Here is an 18994-nt window from a genome sequence, read left to right on the forward strand (position 1 = left end):
CTGTTCTGACCTCCACTGGAAGATCGTTCCACCATCGTGGGGCCAGAACTGCAAAGAGTCGAGACCTTGTTGCTGCTCGTGTAGGGGAGGAATCAGCCGCCCTGTAGTAGCCGATCGGAGCGATCTGGCCGGCTTGTAGGGTCTGATCATCTTCTGCAGATAACCAGGAGCTGACCCCTTGACTGCTTGGAAAGCAAGCACCAGTGTCTTAAACCGGATGCGAGCTTGCACTGGTAGCCAGTGGAGGGAGATGAGGAGGGAGTGACGTGGGAGTCACGAGGGAGGTTGTAAACCAGACGTGCTGCTGCATTCTGGATGAGCTGAAGGGGTCTGGTGGCTGATGCTGGGAGGCCAGCCAGGAGGAGTTGCAGTAGTCCAGACGTGACAGTATCATGGCCTGGACCAGGAGCTGTGTGGAATAATTGGTGAGGAGTGGTCTTATTCTGCGGATATTGTACAGGATGAACCTGCACGACCGGGTGGTTGCCGCGATATTCTCAGAGAGTGACAGCCTGTTGTCGAGCACAACTCCAAGATTTCGGGCACTCTGTGAAGGGTGTAGGGGAGTGTCTCCTAAAGAAATGGGGAGATGAGAAGTGGGAGAGGTAAGAGAAGGAATATGGAGAAGTTCCGTTTTGTTTGTGTTGAGCTTGAGCTGGTGTTTGGTCATCCAGCTCTGGATGTCACTCAGGCAGGCGGATATGCGATCGGAGACCTGAGTGTCTGTGGGAGAGAAAGAGTAGAAAAGTTGAATATCATCTGCATAGAGATGATATGACATGCCATGGGCGGCAATAACAGGGCCAAGGGACCTAGTATACAGAGAAAAGAGGAGGGGACCAAGGACAGAGCCTGAGGGACCCCAGTTGTGAGGGGACGAGGAGCTGATACTGCACCGGCCCAGGCAACCTGGAAGGAGCGGCCGGAGAGATAGGACGCAATCCAGTTGAGGGCTGGTCCGCAAATTCCCAATTTTGTCAGGGAAGACAGAAGTGTAGGATGGTCAACGGTGTCGAAGGCAGCTGAGAGGTCAAGAAGAATTAGGACAGATGAACGGGATGCTGCGTGTGCTGCGTGGAGAGACTCAGTGACGGAGAGCAGGGCAGTCTCCGTCGAGTGACCGGGTCTGAAACCAGACTGCTGAGGTCTTGGAGGTTATGTTTAGAAAGAAAAGAGGAAAGTTGGTTAGACGCAGCACGTTCGAGAGTTTTAGATAGGAATGGAAGAAGGGATACCGGTCTGTAGTTTTGGGTGAGGCAGGGGTCCAGTGTTGGTTTCTTCAGAATGGGGGTGATGTGGGCTCTTTTGAAAGATGACGGGAAGGTGCCAGAAGTCAGGGAGGAGTTAATCAGGTGGGCGATGAAGGGGATGATCTCTGGTGAGATCAGCTGGAGGAGGGTAGAGGGGAGGGGATCAAGGGCACAGGTGGTGGGACGGTGGGAGAGCAAGAGTTGGGAGACATCAGGGAGAGAGAGTGGGGAGAAGGTGGAGAATGTGGGGAGGGTCATAGAGGGGATGGGGGGAGGGAAGGGTGGGGAGTCGGGAGGGTCAAGGGAGCTGCGGATGAGTGTGACCTTTGCTTCGAAGAAGGCTGCGAATTCTTCAGCAGTAAGGGAGGTCTGAGTTGGAGGTGAGGGTTTACTGAGGAGAGAGGAGAAAATTGAAAACAGTTGCCTGGGGTTAGCAATAGATTTGTGTATTTTAGAGTGGTAGTATGTTGCCTTGGCAGTGGCAACTGCTGAGGAGAAGGAGTTCAGTAGGGACTGGTAGGCAGAGAGGTCCGTTGGCATTCTAGACTTCTTCCAGTTCCGCTCTGCTGCACGCAGGGCAGTCCTGGAAGATCGCAGAACGTCAGTCAGCCACGGGCATGGAGGAGATGGGCGTGTGGGCCTGGAGACAAGAGGACAGAGGGTATTAATGGCAGTGGAGAGTGATGATAGCAGGGTGTCAGAGGCCGAGTCAGAGGGAAGGGCAGAGAAGACATCAAGAGGGGGGAGGGAGGCAGTGACACAAGGGGCAAGAGAGGAGGGAGAAAGGGCGCACAGGTTACGGCGGACAGAGACGGTAGGGCTGGGTGGAGAGAAGGGGTGTGGGTGGGAGGGAAGGGGGAGTGAGAAGGAAACAAAATGATGATCAGAGGTATGGAGAGGGGTGACGTTTAGGCCAGTGCAGGTGGTGTTCCTCAAAAATACGAGGTCGAGGAGGTTGCCAGCCTTGTGGGTTGGGGGAGAATGCTGGAGGGAGAGGTCGAAGGAGTGGAGTAGTGGAAGGAAGGCTGCAGACTGGGAGGCTTCAAGGTGAATATTGAAGTCTCCGAGGAGGATGAGGGGGGCACCATTCTCAGGGAAGGAGCTGAGCAGGATGTCAAGCTCATCCAGAAAATTTCCCAGGGACCTGGGGGCGGTAGATGACAGAAATAAACAGGTTAGATGGGTGAGTCACGTGTACAGAGTGGTGTTCAAAACTGGACAGAGAGAGGTGAGAGTGGAGAACAGAGAAATTCCAGGAGCGGGAGAGAAGTAAACCTGTGCCACCACCACGGCCTGATGGCCGGGGTGTGTGGGAGAATGAGAATGAGGAGGATAGCGCGGTTGGGGTAGAAGAGTTGTCAGGGCTGATCCAGGTCTCTGTGAGGGCCAGGAACTGGAGAGACAGGTGGGAAGCGTAGGCGGAGATGAAGTCGGCTTTTCGGGTTGCCGACTGGCAGTTCCAGAGTCCCCCAGCGAGGGTGGCATTCTGGCTGGTAGCTGGTTGCAGGTCGCGGAGGTTCGATGGGTTTCTCTGTCGTGGGGGCCCGCGACGCTGGAAGCGGGTTCGGAAGGGGAGAGAGCATACTGGGATGGGGAGGGAGCGCATAAAATGTGACGGAGCGACGCTATGCGTCGCTCTAAAAGCCCTATTATTGTGCAAATGCACCTGAAACTAATGACACCATTAAAACAATAAATCAATAGAATTCCTAAAATTCCTAACCGACGCACGTGACCTCAATTACAAGCAATTCTATATATTCTAAAATATTCGACAACCGCGTAAAACCCTACTGCACGCAATACAAGTAAAAAACTTAAAATCTACTTCTCACGCAACGGAACCGGTAGCAGACGCGAAGCACACGAGTTGGTTACACTTCTGGTGTCTAACCAGAGAACCACAGTTAAAATACCCACGTCGCTCTAAAAGCCCTATTATTGTGCAAATGCACCTGAAACTAATGACACCATTAAAACAATAAATCAATAGAATTCCTAAAATTCCTAACCGACGCACGTGACCTCAATTACAAGCAATTCTATATATTCTAAAATATTCGACAACCGCGTAAAACCCTACTGCACGCAATACAAGTAAAAAACTTAAAATCTACTTCTCACGCAACGGAACCGGTAGCAGACGCGAAGCACACGAGTTGGTTACACCTAGAAATGTAGCTAAAATGTCAGATGACATAGATATTAGGGCTAATTGAGCAATTAAGGCCAGAAGTTGACATGAAAACCAGAAACTGATATGGCCCTTTATGCCCACTTTTGCTCTACATACATGCGCACACAAACATACACGTGCCTACAAACACACGCGTGTGCTGACGCTTGTGTTTGTGAAAAAAACCATGCGCAGAGCAGAGGAGAGGAGAGGTTTCTGACGTCCTGCTGTTTTTCGGGTGTTCCAGGGCTGCTGGGCTGTCGGCGTTTCAGCGGCGGCGCTCTGAACTACAGCACCCTGCTGCTGGAGGACGGCGCGGGCGTCCTGTACGTGGGGGCCAGGGGCGTGGTCTTCGCCCTGGACGCCAGCGACATCGCCGCCCCCGGCAACAACCTGACCGTGAGTCCGCTCACCCCCCCGGGGCGAGGCCGTTTTTTTTGAGTTCACGTCGGTTCAGACGGAGGCCCGGCGCTGGGCGGGCCGGTTTGCATGTGCCGTGGAACTTTCCGGGCTGTTTACTCAAGGGCTGCTAAACCAGCGCTGTTAACTTAGAAGGGTTAGCGAACATGGTGGGAGTGTGTAGTTTCAACCCTGTCTGTTGCCCTTGACAACACTTTTAACTGCATTCTGGACTTTATATGCGGTGAGTGGAGGGGGGAGGGGGGTCATTAACAGAAAGGTCGTGAAGAGGCTGACTGGCAGCGGCTGCCCTCCTCTCTCTCTGCCTGTAATGGGTCTCCTTTGATGCCTTTTGTCCTTTTCAGATTGAGTGGGAGGCGTCGGCAGAGCAGAAGAGGCAGTGCTTAAACAAAGGGAAGGACAATCAGGTACAGGTGCCTCCCGGGGAGGGTCTCCTTTTCCCTCCGCCCTGTCTCTCCCTGTCACACTCCATCCACCACACTCCACCCAACATGCCCCACCATTATAGCTATGTGCTGTTCAGGTGCTGCGCTTACACTGCTGTGGTAAGCTGAATTAACAAACTATGTTGGGACATGCTGTAGTGGTACACAATATCTGATGTTTGGCCAAAAGCATTGCCAATTCTAGTGCTGATGCAGGTGTTTCTGGAAGTTTCCGCAGGGAAATTTTATATTCCTCTGTAGGGACCACAAGCATAATGTATGCACCAGCCTGGAAGGAGGGGGGGGGGGGGGATGGGGGGCAGGGGGTACATGTTTTAAGTGACTGTTTTAAGTGACTGGGCTGTTGGATACTGGCCAAAGTGAGAGCCCCCTCCATGCACTCCAGATTTTAAAATGAGATTTAAGCAGCGATAGAATTTGAGGACAAACCCCTGTGCTAAGTTTCATCCACCTGACTCAAGCACTTTTTCAGCTCAGAAGGATACCTCCACAATTGCATGCCCCGTGGGCAGCTGGAAATATGCACATCTGCAAAAATGATGAACCGTCACCGATTCTCTGCATGGTTTTAATGGCTAGCACGGATGGGTTCATCCAGTGTTTGCACGGCGCGCTTTATCTCACACTGCATCCCCAGTGACCCGTGTCTTATTTGAACAGACCCAGTGCTACAATCACATCAGATTTCTCCAGAGGTACAACGAGACGCACTTGTACGTCTGTGGAACGCACGCCTTCAGACCCCTCTGTGCCTACATAGTAAGGACTTTTGTTATTATGTTTTGACTTGAAAGATTATACGTTTTGTACATGCATGTGTATAATGCCAAGCAAGGGTCTCAGAGGATTTTTGCATTTTTCTTCTGTCGCAAAAAGAAAATAAAACTTCGTATTAAATCCAAGTGTGAAAGAGATCAAATAAATGAAAGTTATGAGCTATAGTAGTGTGCGTGTGTTTGTGTGTGCTTTACAATAACAAACATGCTGTGAATAGCTGGTTTTTCTGGATGCTCAGGGTTGATTTGCAATGGTAGCTTGACGGTTGAGGACTGACTTAGCGCTAAGCTTGTCCTCTGAACTCCTCACGCATCCTCCTCTCCCCTCTCTCCTCATGCGTCCCCTTCTCTGCCCTCCTCTCCAGGATGCAGAGCACTTCAGGTTCTCCTCTGCTTTTGAGGAGGGGCGGGAGAAGTGCCCCTACGACCCGGCCAAGGGCTACACTGGACTCCTCGTAGGTGGGTCCTGCTGTCTGTGCTGTATTCATGAGTGGCTCCCGGCTGTGGCAGTTAAAGCTGGCCCTGGCATTGAAAGCCTCATTAAAAGGCTTTTTAATGCCTCCCCACTAGTTATTATGACAGAGCGGCTCTCTCACAGTTTAAGCTGCTCTCAGCTTCACGAGGCTGTCAAACGACTGGAGGCAATAAGTGGGCACTGATATAAAAATTTGGGTGCGAGGTTTGTCATTTTGAATGTGTGTACACACAGGCAGTGAGATTGAGCGTGCCTGTGTAGGTGCAAATGATATGTGTGCGCGCCGTTGGGCGTGTATCCAGTCAGCATATATGCATGAATGAGTGCATGTGTGTGTGTGTGCAAGTGTGTGTGTACGTGTGTGTGTGAGAGAGAACGTGTGTGTGTGTGTGTGTGTGTATGCACACATCTGTATGTGTCACACAGCCAGCTTGCAGAGTGCTGAGGAAAGCACTTGTGCTAGAGCTGTGGTAAAATTAGGAAGTGGGTCAGTGAGATGATGCGTTTAGACGTGTGCGTGCATGTGTGTGTACTTTTGTGGCTGATATTTGGGTTACTCCAGTCTTGATGACATCACGGTGTCTGGGTGCCCTAGCGTAACACACAGAACCCCCTCTCTCCGGTCCCAGATGGTGAGATGTACACAGCCTCCCAGTACGAGTTTCGCAGCTCACCCGACATTCGACGTAACATCCCGTACCCCATTGTGAAGACAGAGGAGGCGCCTACCCGCTGGCTGCTTGGTGAGAACAGACATCCATAACGGGGTCACAATTGTGTATTGGTATGGGGGAGGTGGGTATGGGGAGTCTGCTTCATAACAAAGAATATTATAGGACTGTGCTAATTCACTGCAATGTAGAGACCACAGGCTTACACTTGACCCACTATGGCTTTAACAAGAGCTAGCACCCCACAATCGCCAGATGATTATAGAGTTCCCAGGTCCATACCAAAATAGTGTACACTGTGTGTGCTGTATGGTTACAGAGGCTGATTTTGTGGGGTCAACACTGGTGAGAGAGAGCATAAACAGCTCAATTGGGGACGATGACAAGATCTACTTCTTCTTCACCGAGAAGAGCCAGGAGTCAACGCCGTACTTCAGCCAGACCAAGGTGGCCAGAGTGGCTCGGGTTTGCAAGGTAAAGATGACCCCCCCCCCCACTCTTCCCTGGAGGTCGGGGGGAGTGATGCGATGGCTAATTCTGCACAGAATCAGTAGAACCCTTAAGTTCACCCATAGATATGATGATCATGCTGCTATGTTGTGCTATGTTGTTTCCCATTATGTGAATCTTTCTATCGGTTTCTGTATTTGATTTTTATTGTTTAAACAGTCAAGACATTCATAACAGTGAAATAATCAAGAAAACCAGCATAAAGCACCCAAGACACAACTGAATCATATATAAGTATAAATACCTGAAAAGAAACTTAAACTTAATCTATGCAGAACAGAGGTAATGTTAATCCGTCAATACTGACACTATCCTGACAGTTTATACAGATATAGGAACCTTCTCGTGCTGCCTGCATGTAATCTATACATACCATCTAGGTAGTGCAAGTCACTATCTGTCTGGTACAAGGGAGGAGCTTCCGTATTTTGTGTGTCTTTCTATCTGATCTATATAACTGTAGGGCAACTTGTCCCTACCTGGCTCACAGTCGTAGGTGAATGTTGATATCAGGATTTTGAAGGAAGGCTTATGCACCAGCTCCGTTCTGTAGCCCTGCCTCCTGCCCCTCCCAGTGATTGCTGGTTTCTGTTACAACCAGTCTCTCAACCAATTAAGCTTGTCGAAAAACATGTGATCAAGTTCCTCTGTAATGTTTCCTGTTGACTCGTTTGAACGCACTGTTGGTTTGGCTCCTTGCATTTGCATCCGTCCGTCTATAGTGTAATCGATGAGGAAATGTAACCTAATATTGCATACCACAAAATGTGAAAGCATTTTATAATCTGATTTATTACTGTATATCCAGTGATTTAAAGATTGAGAATGTATACTTACGTTATAGATACTTATAGTACTTATGGCATGCATTTGATATTTATGACATACCATTGCCTTCAGAGAATAAATGATCCCCTTTTAGATGTTAAAAGCATATTAAGGAAGACCAATGAAGAGCCTGTTACAATTCAGCGGTTGCATTAATGGTTGGAATAAACCCAGCATGCACACTGGGGCTCCAGGGCCAAGCTTGTACAACCCTGAGACAGAACACAGACTCTGGGATTGTGGGTATGAACTCAGAAGGAACATAAAAATGAACTCAGGGTCAGTGTCCTCTCTACTCAAGCTGGTTTCTCTCTCAATTCCAGGCTGCTCACTGTCACTAGGCAGATTAGACATTCCCTCTCCATCATCCAGACCGCGCACTCTGCTTCTACTCTTAAATCTGTCATTTCATTGGGGCAAAGGGGACCAATCAGGATCAAGCCTTCCTAGTCTAAAAAAAAACATGCCCGGAAACCATTTGCTGGAAATTCAGATTTTTTCATTGAGTTCCTCTGAGGGTGATTTTTATCGCAATAATTTCTGTCAGTTCCACTGAGGATTCATCTGCGCTTGAACGAGGTCACGCCGCTCACTTGCACTTGACTGGTCCGTAAACAACCGAAACTGGGCCGCGGCAGCAGGCTCAGAAGCCAGCGCCGTCGAGCGTCTACTCTCCCGCGACGGCGGCTGCTAGCGCATGGACGGGAGGTCCACGAAACGCACGGCCCGAATTAATGAGAACAATTGGAGGCCTGGCTGCTTGGCAGTGCCCTCTCCTCACCTTCATCTGTCTTTCACCCTCGCCACCCCTCCGCCTCCCAGCCCCCGTCCACCGGCGCTGCCTGGCCACCCCCCCCCCCGTCCCGTCCTGCTGTCTCTCTCCCCCGCCCGCCGCCCCCGTCTCGCCCAGAGGTGTGTGTGCCCAGCTGGCCGTAGGTGGCGCTCCGTGGGCCCGGCTCACGCTTCACTGATCTCCTGGCTCGCTTCTGTGGGCTATACCCGTGCCAGGCTGAGGCAGCTGAGGCGGGCGGGCGCACGTTTGCCAAAACGCCTAGGCGGCACGGGCGGCATTAGCCGCGCTCCGCCAATGGCGCCCCCCCGGCCCGTCCCGTTACAGCCCCCGATCGGGGCTTTCCATCAAACCGGTCGTGTTTTCATGAGTCCGCACGCCTGAGACCAGCTTGTTTCTTCATCATCTTCATCTTCTTCTTCCCGCCTGCTCTCACTAGGGCGCTGGATTAAACGGGGGAAGCGATTAATCTTCAAGCGGTGATGTTCGAATTAAAAATTATTGTAAGGCGGTGAAGGTGTGACTGATGGTGGGATTTGAAGACTGGGAGGAATATTCATCACTGTGCAGACTGTGCGTGTCCTTCAGGGCGTTAAAAATGGACTGTGTGGGGTGTTTTGGGTAAAGGCAAAACCATACAGAAATAGAGCTGCATGCTGTTTGCTGCACTTCACTGTGCTGCAGTGCGACACAGTATTGGGGGAGATTTTTGGGGGATTAATAGATTGAAACTTAGATACAGCTTCTCAAGGCAACCGGCAATTACGAGAGACATAAATTAAGAAAAGTGCCTGGCCCTGCAGCGGAACAAAGAAGAAGGAGAAAGAAAGTTTGCTTCCGAATTAAGTGTGCCACTTCTCCTGGTGTTTCAAATCTTTAAACCAGACTTAAGCTGCAGCTCTGCTGACTGAACAGTCATTATAATGAAAGTTCAAAACAATGCACTGCGTGCGTGTGTGTGTGTGTGTTTGTGTGGGTGGGTGTGGTCTGTGTATGTGTGTATGTGTGTGTGTGGGTGTGCCTGTGTGTTTGCGTGGACGTGTCTGTGTTTGTGTTGGTGGGTGTAGGCTGTGTGTATGTGTGTGCGTGTGCGTGGCGTGTCTGTGTTTGTGTTGGTGGGTGTAGGCTGTGTGTATGTGTGTGCGTGTGTGCGCGAATGTGTTGAGTGTGTGTGGGTGTGCGTGTGTTCGTGTGGATGTGTGTGTGTTTCTGTGGGTAGGTGTGGGCTGTGTGTATGCATTTGTGTTTGTGTGTGTGTATGTTTAGGAGAATGGGATGAGGGGAAAGGTATTCTGTCATATAGAATTAAGTCTGAAATCTGGAAAAAAAACTCAGCTGTGTCTTGGGTGCTTTTGCAGAAACATTCATCACCATTTCTAAACTGTGTCAGCTCTCTCTTGCTCTCGCTCGCTCTCTTTCTCTCTCTCTCTCACTCACTCTCTGTCTCACACACACACACACACACACAGATACACACGCAGAGAAGACACACAAACAGACACACACGCTCACACTGATTGAAACTCATTTATGGAGCACTTGATATTTAGAATCTCTCAGCAGGCCTTGGTGGCCTATTAGGCCATGTGGCCGAGTGTCAGCAGAATGCATTTGATCTGCACTGAGAGATTGATAAACTAATAACAAGCTATGCTGTAGCCTCATTATCAAAATGGCAGTGGTCTGATTGCCTTCTCAGGATTAATCTCCCTTTTAGGTTCATTGGTGTTTGTATGGTCTAGCCTCCAATATCACCCAATTAGAAACGCATTTCAGTATTTTTCTGTCTATAAGTCCTGCTCTGTAACAATTCATGGAATCAGTATAAGGAGGGCTTACACTTGTCCTCACTATGGAGATTTACAGTTATGATATCCCTACCATTCTGTGGTAACATACATTATACTATATACAGTATGTATATAAGTATATGAAGAATGGAGACATTTGCTTTTTTCGCCTCTTTTTAACCGAGATTTTAATCTCAGATTTATCTCAGATTTTATTTTGAGCAGCCAGTTTTATGACTTTGTCTCAAGAGAGTGCAAACAGGCTCTCTATAGATGAGCATATACTGAGGCAGAATTCTCAGTTGTCACTTTGAAAAGATTTAAAAAGCAGTGGTCATATTAGCACTAGGAAGGATGGTGTGTCTACGGTATCTCTCTCCATAGCATCATCCCCTCCTTGTCATTCTCCTGCAGAGCGACTGGGGGGGCCAGAGGACGCTCCAGAGGAAGTGGACGTCCTTCCTGAAGGCCCGGTTGGTCTGCTCCGTCCCCGACTACGACTTCCACCTGAACGTGCTGCGCAGTGTGTTCGTGGTGGAGGGCCAGAGCCCGCAGAACACCGTCTTCTACGGAGTCTTTGGCCTGGAATGGTGAGGTCACGGGGGAGGACGAGGGTTAATGTAAGGCAAATGCCTACTGCGGCAGTTCCACATAATAGCTCCGAGCTGGAAGTTACTGGAGCTGCTTAGTTCTTTCTGTAGAGATGAGGGGGTGTGGTGGAGTTTAGCGATGACATGAGGGTGGGGGCCAGGGGGTGTAAACACATTTGCATAATTGCCATGGACAGCTTGGAACAAGGTAGCAATTGGCCGGAGAACCCTTTTAGTTGAGAATTATGCTGCATCTCTGAAAAATCTTTTGAACCTGAAAAAGATGAGATTATTGAGAAGAGTTTTAAACTCATAACATGTCTTTTCAAATACTCCCGTACCTAACAAGGACCAGGTGATGGATCATGGCTGAATTAAATCGTGTTGCGTAAGATATTCTTTCACATGCTCACCCACACGCACACATACAGGCTGCACACATTTCTTGCTAACCTTTCACAGAAGGCTTTTGCAACAGGCGTGCCTTTGATGACCTCATCGTAATATTAAAAGCCGGTTGCTGGAAGAGTCACTTCAGAGCATCGATCGGATCGGTTTTATTCAACTCTCTGATCCATTCAGACAGAGGAGGTGTCTTATCCACTCAGCTTGACGTGTTTTCAAAAGCTCTTTAGCCCCCCGGCTGCCTGCCTGCCCACACAGAGAGCAGTCGCTCCAGTCCCATAATGCATTGCACCACTGCAGAGAGGGGGCCGTGTGAGGAGAGGTGGGTTGGGAAATGTAATGGCCGGCAGTGGTGAAGGACCTGGGTTTGCGTCCTGGGCTTTGCAGGTACAAGCCCACAGGAGGGGCACCGGACCACTGAGCAAGGAGCTTGACCTGAACCTCTGAGTGCTTGGACGTCTGGATTAATCATAACTGAAAAATGTCCACTGTGCAAGTGCCCCTTAATAAGAGGTGCTGGACTGCTGAGCAAGTAACTGTAATTCAATGCAGGGGGAGGATGAGAATAAGCTAATGTTAGCGGCCCAGCCTTCCGACCCGTCTGTCCGCCTCGCACAGTTTGCCGCTAATATTCTCTGCCCTGCCGTGTAATAGCGCCTCAAACTGCAGTCTTCTGGCAGTCGTTCAGCCCCTTAATCCGATGGGAGAGATGCGCTCTTTGTTGGAGCGGGCTGGCTTGTAATTAGCAGATCCGGGTAGCGCTCGCGGCTGGGGCCGTAGTCTGCCGCGCTTCTCTCCTCTCCGCTCCGTGTCGGGGAAAATTAAAAGGGAGGTGGAATCAAAGGCGTGCTGACGCTCTGCCCAAAAGCGCGGTCGGTCCGGCTTCTCCCGCCCAGCCGTGCGGCTGCCTGCGTGGCGGCGGTAAGAGGATTAGGCCCCCGGCGGTGGGGTGGCCATCCCTCTGCCTGACGTCATCCCCCAGGCCCCCTTGAGTGCCTGTTTCAGACAGAGGCTCCTGAAAGATGTGTGTAGCCCACTTTATGCAGAATTGGCCGCTAAACTTGTTGTCATTGTGGACTAATTGGGCACAGTATTCATTTTTATGAAATGTAAGTGGTTTTTTAATAAAATGCACCATGCGGCATTTTGATTGGGACTTTCCTGTAAATTGCCTGTTCATCTTTATGGTATAAGCCTCAGAATTCACTAAATTACTCAGAATCCCCATCCACCTTATAGGCTTTTCTTAGTAGAATTGTGAAGTGTTACAAACATTTTGGATTTTGTTCTGTACACTGGCACGCATCTGTTTTTAAGTGTTTGAAACATTTAAATAATGCATACCCTCAAACTGCATTGCAAGTTAGAATCTGATGGTTCAAGGATACCAGAAAGTATACCTGCATGGATAAATGGCTTCAAATGAGTTTTATTTTACCACATTGTAAAGTGGACAGACTGGTTGCCCTGCTTGTTTTGCCATTTACTGTGCTTCAGTGGAGAAGCTGTTTCAATTTGCTAAATATGGAATATAATTATATACACAATAGCTGCCTACACAATACAGTTTACTGCCAACTTAAAGTACGCATACAATGACATAGCAATAGCCAGTCAGTCAACAATGAATGTAGGTTATGCCAATCCCTGTGGTGAACGCAGAGCCAGCAAGAGCCAACCTTCCACGGTCCATCGTGGGGCTTTCATTTGCCACCGCACTTCCACAACCCTTTAGTCCTGCTCCACTGCTGCACTGCCAAACCGATCCATCTCTGGATCTATTGGATCACCCCCACAGTCTTACCCAGTCCTAGAGTTTTCCCCTGCTCGATCTAGTGGATCACCCCACAGTCTTACCCAGTCCTACAGTCTTCCCTTGCTGGATCTAGTGAATCACCCCACAGTCTTATCCAGTCCTACAGTCTTCCCTGGCTGGATCAAGTGGATCACCCCTGCAGTCTTACCCAGTCCTACAATCTTCCCTTGATGGATATAGTGGATCACCCCCACAGTCTTATCCAGTACTACAGACTTCCCTGGCTGGATCTAGTGGATCACTCCTGCAGTCTTGCTCAGTCCTACAATCTTCCCTTGATGGATGTAGTGGATCACCCCTGCAGTCTTGCTCAGTCCTACAGTCTTCCCTTGCTGGATGTAGTGGATCACCCCTGCAGTCTTACCAAATCCTACACTCTTCCCTTGCTGGATCTAGTGGATCACCCCTGGAGTGTTGCCATAACCAATCGCTCACTGAGAGAGACTGGTTTGAGCAGCACACTTATTTGAATCCCTTAAAGGATCTGTTTGGATTATGTTGAGGCACTTAGTGATCCATGACTGGATCCACAATGGCTCTCTGTGCTCACATTCGGCTCATGTCGACCAAGACAAGACAGCAAGCTGTGGCAATGTGGGAGAGCTCAGTCTGCTTGCGTTTCAGCAAAACTTTTATTAAAGGGCTGACGAGGTCCTTTTTCTCCCCCGCCTACTGGTGCTGTGTCATGTTTTATTCATCATAGCCCCCCCCCTCCTCCTCCCCAGAGACTGCAGCCCCGTGGACAAGGAGGCGTAGTCATGCACACAGGAGTTCTGTCTCATTAGTGTTATCTGATGTAAAAAAAAACAATTAATTGAATGCCAGGGTATTAATGGCATATGGTTTGATCTTTTTTAATCTTTTTTGCTCCGGGACTAAAACAGCAAGAAACTGCTACCCACCTGTGCTAATTCCGCTGCCAAAAAGGCAGTTTATGCGCGGTGTCATTTTTTAATTGACATTTTGACATTCTAATTCCTGCTGAGGAACAAAGACCTGTCCTCTATTAAGCATGGACACCATGGATCAGGTGACACACACAGTAAAGGATGTGTGTTTCAGTAAGCAGGAAGTGCTGGCTTGCGGTTATTTGATAGTGGCGTGCAGTTTGGGCAGTTTGGGAGTTGAATGAGGGGTGTGGTGCGGAATCTGATTGGTGGAGACAGAGAAATGTCCTGCAGGATAGGTGAGGTCATGTCAGGTGTTCCACCTGGACAGACTGCTTTGCCACAGAGGTACATGGCAATGTCAGAGGAAGGTAGAGCTGCTGGCACTGTGTGTGTGGGTGTGTGCATGTGTACGTGTGTGTGCGTGTGTGCACTTACGCTGAAAAACAAACATACGCCACTCAGCCCGCTCCTCCCTCTGGCAGCCTAAAGGTCAGGTAAGAGTGAGTCAGCAGGAAGGAGCTGCCATAATTCTCCCCACTTCTTCTCGTTCTCTTCTCTCCCCCTTCTCTCTCTTCCTGTTACCTAGAACACTCTTCATCTCATTATTTCTTTTTTCTCTTTTTAGCTTACTGCTGTTGCACTCTCAGTCTCTTTTGCTCTCCCACCCAATTCTCCTATTTCTCTGTCTCTGCCCTTTCCCTCCCTTCTCCCTGTCAATCACAGATGCAGTTAGGTCACAGAATTGTGCTCCGCCTCCATGTGCTGTTATGTAATGTCATTGGTAATGCTGTGCCTCGGCCCAGGCCATTTTAGGGGGGGGGGGGGGTGGGTTTGGGACCCTGACAACACGGTGCCACTCACATCAGCTTGTTCCAACAGCCCATCTCATCTGGAATCAATTAGGTGATTTACAATCGCAGGGGAGGAAACAACTCATCTCCAGTTTCCCTCTACCTATAGGGAGTGTAATGAAACTGAGGGATTATGCTACACATGGCTTCCCTGAGAGGGTGAGAGGGGGGAGATCCAGGAAGTTAAAACAGTTAAAACAGGTCGTTTGCAAAGGAAGGCAGAGGCATTCTTATTATGGTCAACATATGCAAATTAAATCATTTCCTGCTAATATGACGTAACACTTGTTTACATACTGAAAAGAAAAAAGACAGAAACAACACTAGGACTAGATATTAAACCATCTCTCCTTTTTTATTGTTCGCAGGAAGTGATTCAGTGTATATACCTTTTGTAATGTTCGGTAAAGTCTTTGTACTAGTGTTGTTTGTAATGCAGGCTGGGAGGCAAGTTTCACTTGGCAGAGAGGGCTATTTTTCTGTTGACTCTTTGTAGAACTATTAACCTCAATCTCTGCTGTGTTGGTGTGCTTTTTTTTCTTTTTTTTTTAAAGGAAAAATGTCAAAGCGTCTGCTGTGTGCCAGTACTCCATTGCGGATGTGCAGAAGGCTTTCGAGGGCTCCTATGTGGAGAGCCAGGACTCCTCTCAGAAATGGGCAGAATACAGAGGGAAGGTTCCGGAACCCAGACCAGGCTCGGTGAGGACACGTGATGTCATGCAGTCTTGGCGCTGTGCCCTCTGTCCTGCTTACTGATGTGACCTGAAGGCCATTCCCTCAGCATACCATTAAAAAAATGTTGTTTCTAAAACTGTGGGTCAGGACCCACTGGTGGGGCTGAGGGAGGGGTTGTCTTGAGTTCAGTTGTCATGTGAAAAAACTAATTTACAGTATATTACAGCTTTGCAGAAGGCATTCGCCCCGGTCAAATTATACACTGCACTAGGTACTTTGTCATGTACTTGCAGCCATTTTGATGTTTTATATTTGAAAATTTCACAAGAAACCTTTTTCAATGAGTGTGTAACAGAAAGCATATGTACACATTAAGTTGGTCGAGGTTTCTGAAATGTAGGGAACCACTTGCATACCTTATTGTGTAAGAGACAGAAGGAGTGTCTGCACTTAAGGGAGGAAGCAGCCGAGGCCCTTAATGAGTAACCAGGACACTTAGCGTCTGTACGAAAGGATATGCTAACAAACAAGTTCAACCGGCCAGAAGACAGACCAGGAGTGGAAAAGCAGCCTAACAGGAACACGTACCCAAACAAAATCAAGATCACTAAAACCCATAATAAGAGTTGAGATTAAACTAGAAATAATAAAATAACATTCTTAAATTGGCTGTAAACATAGCATCACTGTCATTTGTGACAATGAATCTTGATCACTGATTTTTTTGAGTTTTTGAAGCTTATTTTATGAAATATTATGATATTTTTATAATAATAATAATAATAATAATAATAATAATAATAATAATTCAGCTCTGTTTTGGAATACCCAATTATCATGGTAGACCTGTCCTAGAGTTACTGTACCACTCGTCGCTTTCACTCGCATCCAGTGCAGAGGCAACCAACCTATCACGAGCTGATTACCACCTGACCTTTAGTTCCATATCCAATCGTCCCTTCGTCCAGCGCTGCTGCTCCTGTACTGAGACCCTCTCCCCTCCACAGTGCATCACCAACCGCTTCCGAGCCAAAGGCTTCAACTCGTCCTTCGACCTGCCCGACGACGTGCTGAACTTCGTGAGGAGGCACCCGCTGATGTTTCAGCAGGTCCGACCCCGGGAGAACCGCCCCCTGCTGTTCAAGAGGAGCGTGGACTACACCAAGATCGCCGTTCACCGGGTGGCCGCCCTGGACGGCCGGCCGTACGACGTCCTTTTCGTCGGCACAGGTGCGCGCGGTTTCGCTTCTCCTCGAGCAGGACGCCGGCGGTTTGGTGATTAACCAGTTCTGCAAACACTGCTGACGCGGAAGTCCTGTGGCGGCAGGTGGCTTTTGTTGCTCTGTCTCTGTCTCCATGGTGACATTCATGATTGGATGATTGATGGATGGGAAAATAAATGCGAAGCATTTTTGTTCAACATTTACATCAATATGAGATTGATTGAAATGTTCATCTGTGGAAACTGGGTGAAGGCAATCATTTTCCAGTGGGAGTGAAGGCAATCATTTTCCGTTTATTCTAGTTTTTGAAATAGAGGCCATTTCTTTGCATTAGTGTAATTTCTGAGCAGAGCAACAGCCACACAGACTCAGTGGTCATGCTTGATTTATGTTTTTGTTATTCTTCTTCCACAAGAACGGAGGTCCTTCATGGGACTGGTAGTTTTCTCTGAGCTAATGTTGTAAATCTTGCAAAATAGCCAAAACATATGCTGTGGAATATTCTGGAAGACATTTTGTCAATGCTGTGGGTTGTCTCTGCAGATGAAGGCTGGCTTCACAGAGCTGTGGAAATCGGGGGTCAGGTGCACGTCATAGAGGAGCTGCAGCTGTTTGAGGATCCGCAGCCAATCGACACCATGGTCATTTCCCGGGAACAGGTACACGCACAACACAGTCTGTACCACTACCCACGTATACCCTCTACATTCTGCATGTACAGCCACTTATACTGTAAATAAGACCACTGTCTGTAGACCCATTCACATACTGTATGCCTTCAGGGCACTGTCTGTCAGCCCACTCATGCACGTCTTCAGGGTGCTGAACATACACCCACTCACATATACCTTCTAGGTGCTGCATGTAGCTCCATGTATATACTTATCACACATAAGTGTAATTCCAATAGATCCATCTGATTTTCAGTTACATTAATACATTTCTGCACTACTCCTGCAACCCTCACCCATCCTGATCTCCTCTCCCTCCATCTTCATCCCTATCTTTATCTCCCCACCAACCAACCATGTCCAACCTCTCCCACCCACACCTCAACCCTTGTCCCCAACACTCCCCTGTCTCCACTCACCTTCATCCAAACTCTCCACCTACTCCAATCTCCTCCTCAACAGAGGAGCATCTACGTGGGCTCCGCCTCTGGAGTTCTCCAGCTGCCCCTGTCCACCTGTCACCGGTACGCCTCCTGTTTCGACTGCGTCTTTGCGCGGGACCCCTTCTGCGGCTGGGACGGCTCAGGGTGTGTGGAGATCGCGTCTGTGACGGACAGGTAAGGAGAGAGGGTTCGGGGTGATGCTCACGCCTGATGTCTAGCTGCCTTATCTGGTCTTTTACAGTGAATGGATTACTGCCTTTATCTTATCACCACTTGAGTTTGAGTCAGCGCAGTGGCTTCTGTTGTATACTGCGGGGATCTGCTTCACCGTAAAAACAATTATATTGACCTTGTGTGCCTTTGTGTCCTCCTTAGACTCAGCACTTCATGTTTGTCCCCTGTAGGGGACATGAGTCTCTGGAGTTAATCTCAGGAACCATGTACCCTACTATGGCGGCGCCTACACTACAATGGACATTCATTAAAAATAACATTTCTGAAAATATTTTCACTGAAGCATGTTTTTGTCATCCCAGATGCTTCTATTATGTCAAAAAATGGATACACTTTTCTGCTGAGTCTCAGGATATACATGTATATAATACTTTTATGTGCAAATAGGAATCTTACTAAATTTTTGCTATACAATCTGCTGTTCTTCATATATGTGTATGCAGTGTACTACCATAATGCCGTGGTATATAATCTTTGGTTAAGTGAATGTGTGAGCATACGTGTGTGTTTTGTGTGTATATTGAAGAGGGGCAGATTTGGATACAGATATTATGTGCTTCTTCTCCCACAGATCCAGTCTTACCCAGGACATTGTTAATGGAAACAGAGGGTGCGAGTCTGACACAGGAGAAGGTACGGAGTGCCTGCTGTTTCTCTTCCTCTTGACACTACAGTGCCAGGAGCATTTCCCATAAATCCACTGTCATTACCATAGAACCTCTGAATACCTATTCATGCACAAACTACCTTAAAAAGGTATTAGCTAGCCAGCTTAAAATAATCACAGCCCCCTTCTCATATGAGGTCTTGAAACTTGAAACTTTTTTGCGTTGTTTTGTATCTGAATTGCAGGTAATAGCTTTATGCTTATGCAGGCATTTATGTCAGTTGTGAATAATTCACTTTTATAACTCATATATAATAAAAAGGAAAGAGCTATACTTAAAAAAAGGATTTCAATCGTTTGTGAGTGAGGGAGATTCAGTTTATAATGTGACATGTCACTCTTTCAGTGTATAGTGTATGGGGTGTTTGCTGTGTAATTTGTGGGGGGAGCTGTGGAC

At 48.3% G+C, this 18994-nt stretch overlaps 1 protein-coding gene across 2 annotated transcripts in view; it reads left to right on the top strand.

Moving 5' to 3' along the window:
- Nucleotides 1–18994, top strand: part of sema4gb (sema domain, immunoglobulin domain (Ig), transmembrane domain (TM) and short cytoplasmic domain, (semaphorin) 4Gb) — a 56295-nt gene that overhangs the window by 31213 nt on the left and 6088 nt on the right. For both annotated transcript variants that reach the window (XR_010328222.1, XM_064320947.1), the window contains exons 3-14: nucleotides 3674–3825; nucleotides 4191–4253; nucleotides 4953–5051; nucleotides 5434–5527; nucleotides 6173–6286; nucleotides 6534–6688; nucleotides 10547–10722; nucleotides 15239–15383; nucleotides 16367–16589; nucleotides 17126–17241; nucleotides 17716–17870; nucleotides 18502–18563. Coding sequence is in view for 1 of the 2 variants with exons in the window: in XM_064320947.1 (XP_064177017.1) it covers nucleotides 3674–3825; nucleotides 4191–4253; nucleotides 4953–5051; nucleotides 5434–5527; nucleotides 6173–6286; nucleotides 6534–6688; nucleotides 10547–10722; nucleotides 15239–15383; nucleotides 16367–16589; nucleotides 17126–17241; nucleotides 17716–17870; nucleotides 18502–18563 (1554 nt within the window). In the remaining variant the exon portion in view is untranslated. The remainder of the gene's footprint in view (nucleotides 1–3673; nucleotides 3826–4190; nucleotides 4254–4952; nucleotides 5052–5433; nucleotides 5528–6172; nucleotides 6287–6533; nucleotides 6689–10546; nucleotides 10723–15238; nucleotides 15384–16366; nucleotides 16590–17125; nucleotides 17242–17715; nucleotides 17871–18501; nucleotides 18564–18994) is intronic.

This window comes from Anguilla rostrata, chromosome 2, assembly GCF_018555375.3.
Source record: "Anguilla rostrata isolate EN2019 chromosome 2, ASM1855537v3, whole genome shotgun sequence".
Taxonomy (NCBI): Eukaryota; Metazoa; Chordata; class Actinopteri; order Anguilliformes; family Anguillidae; genus Anguilla; species Anguilla rostrata.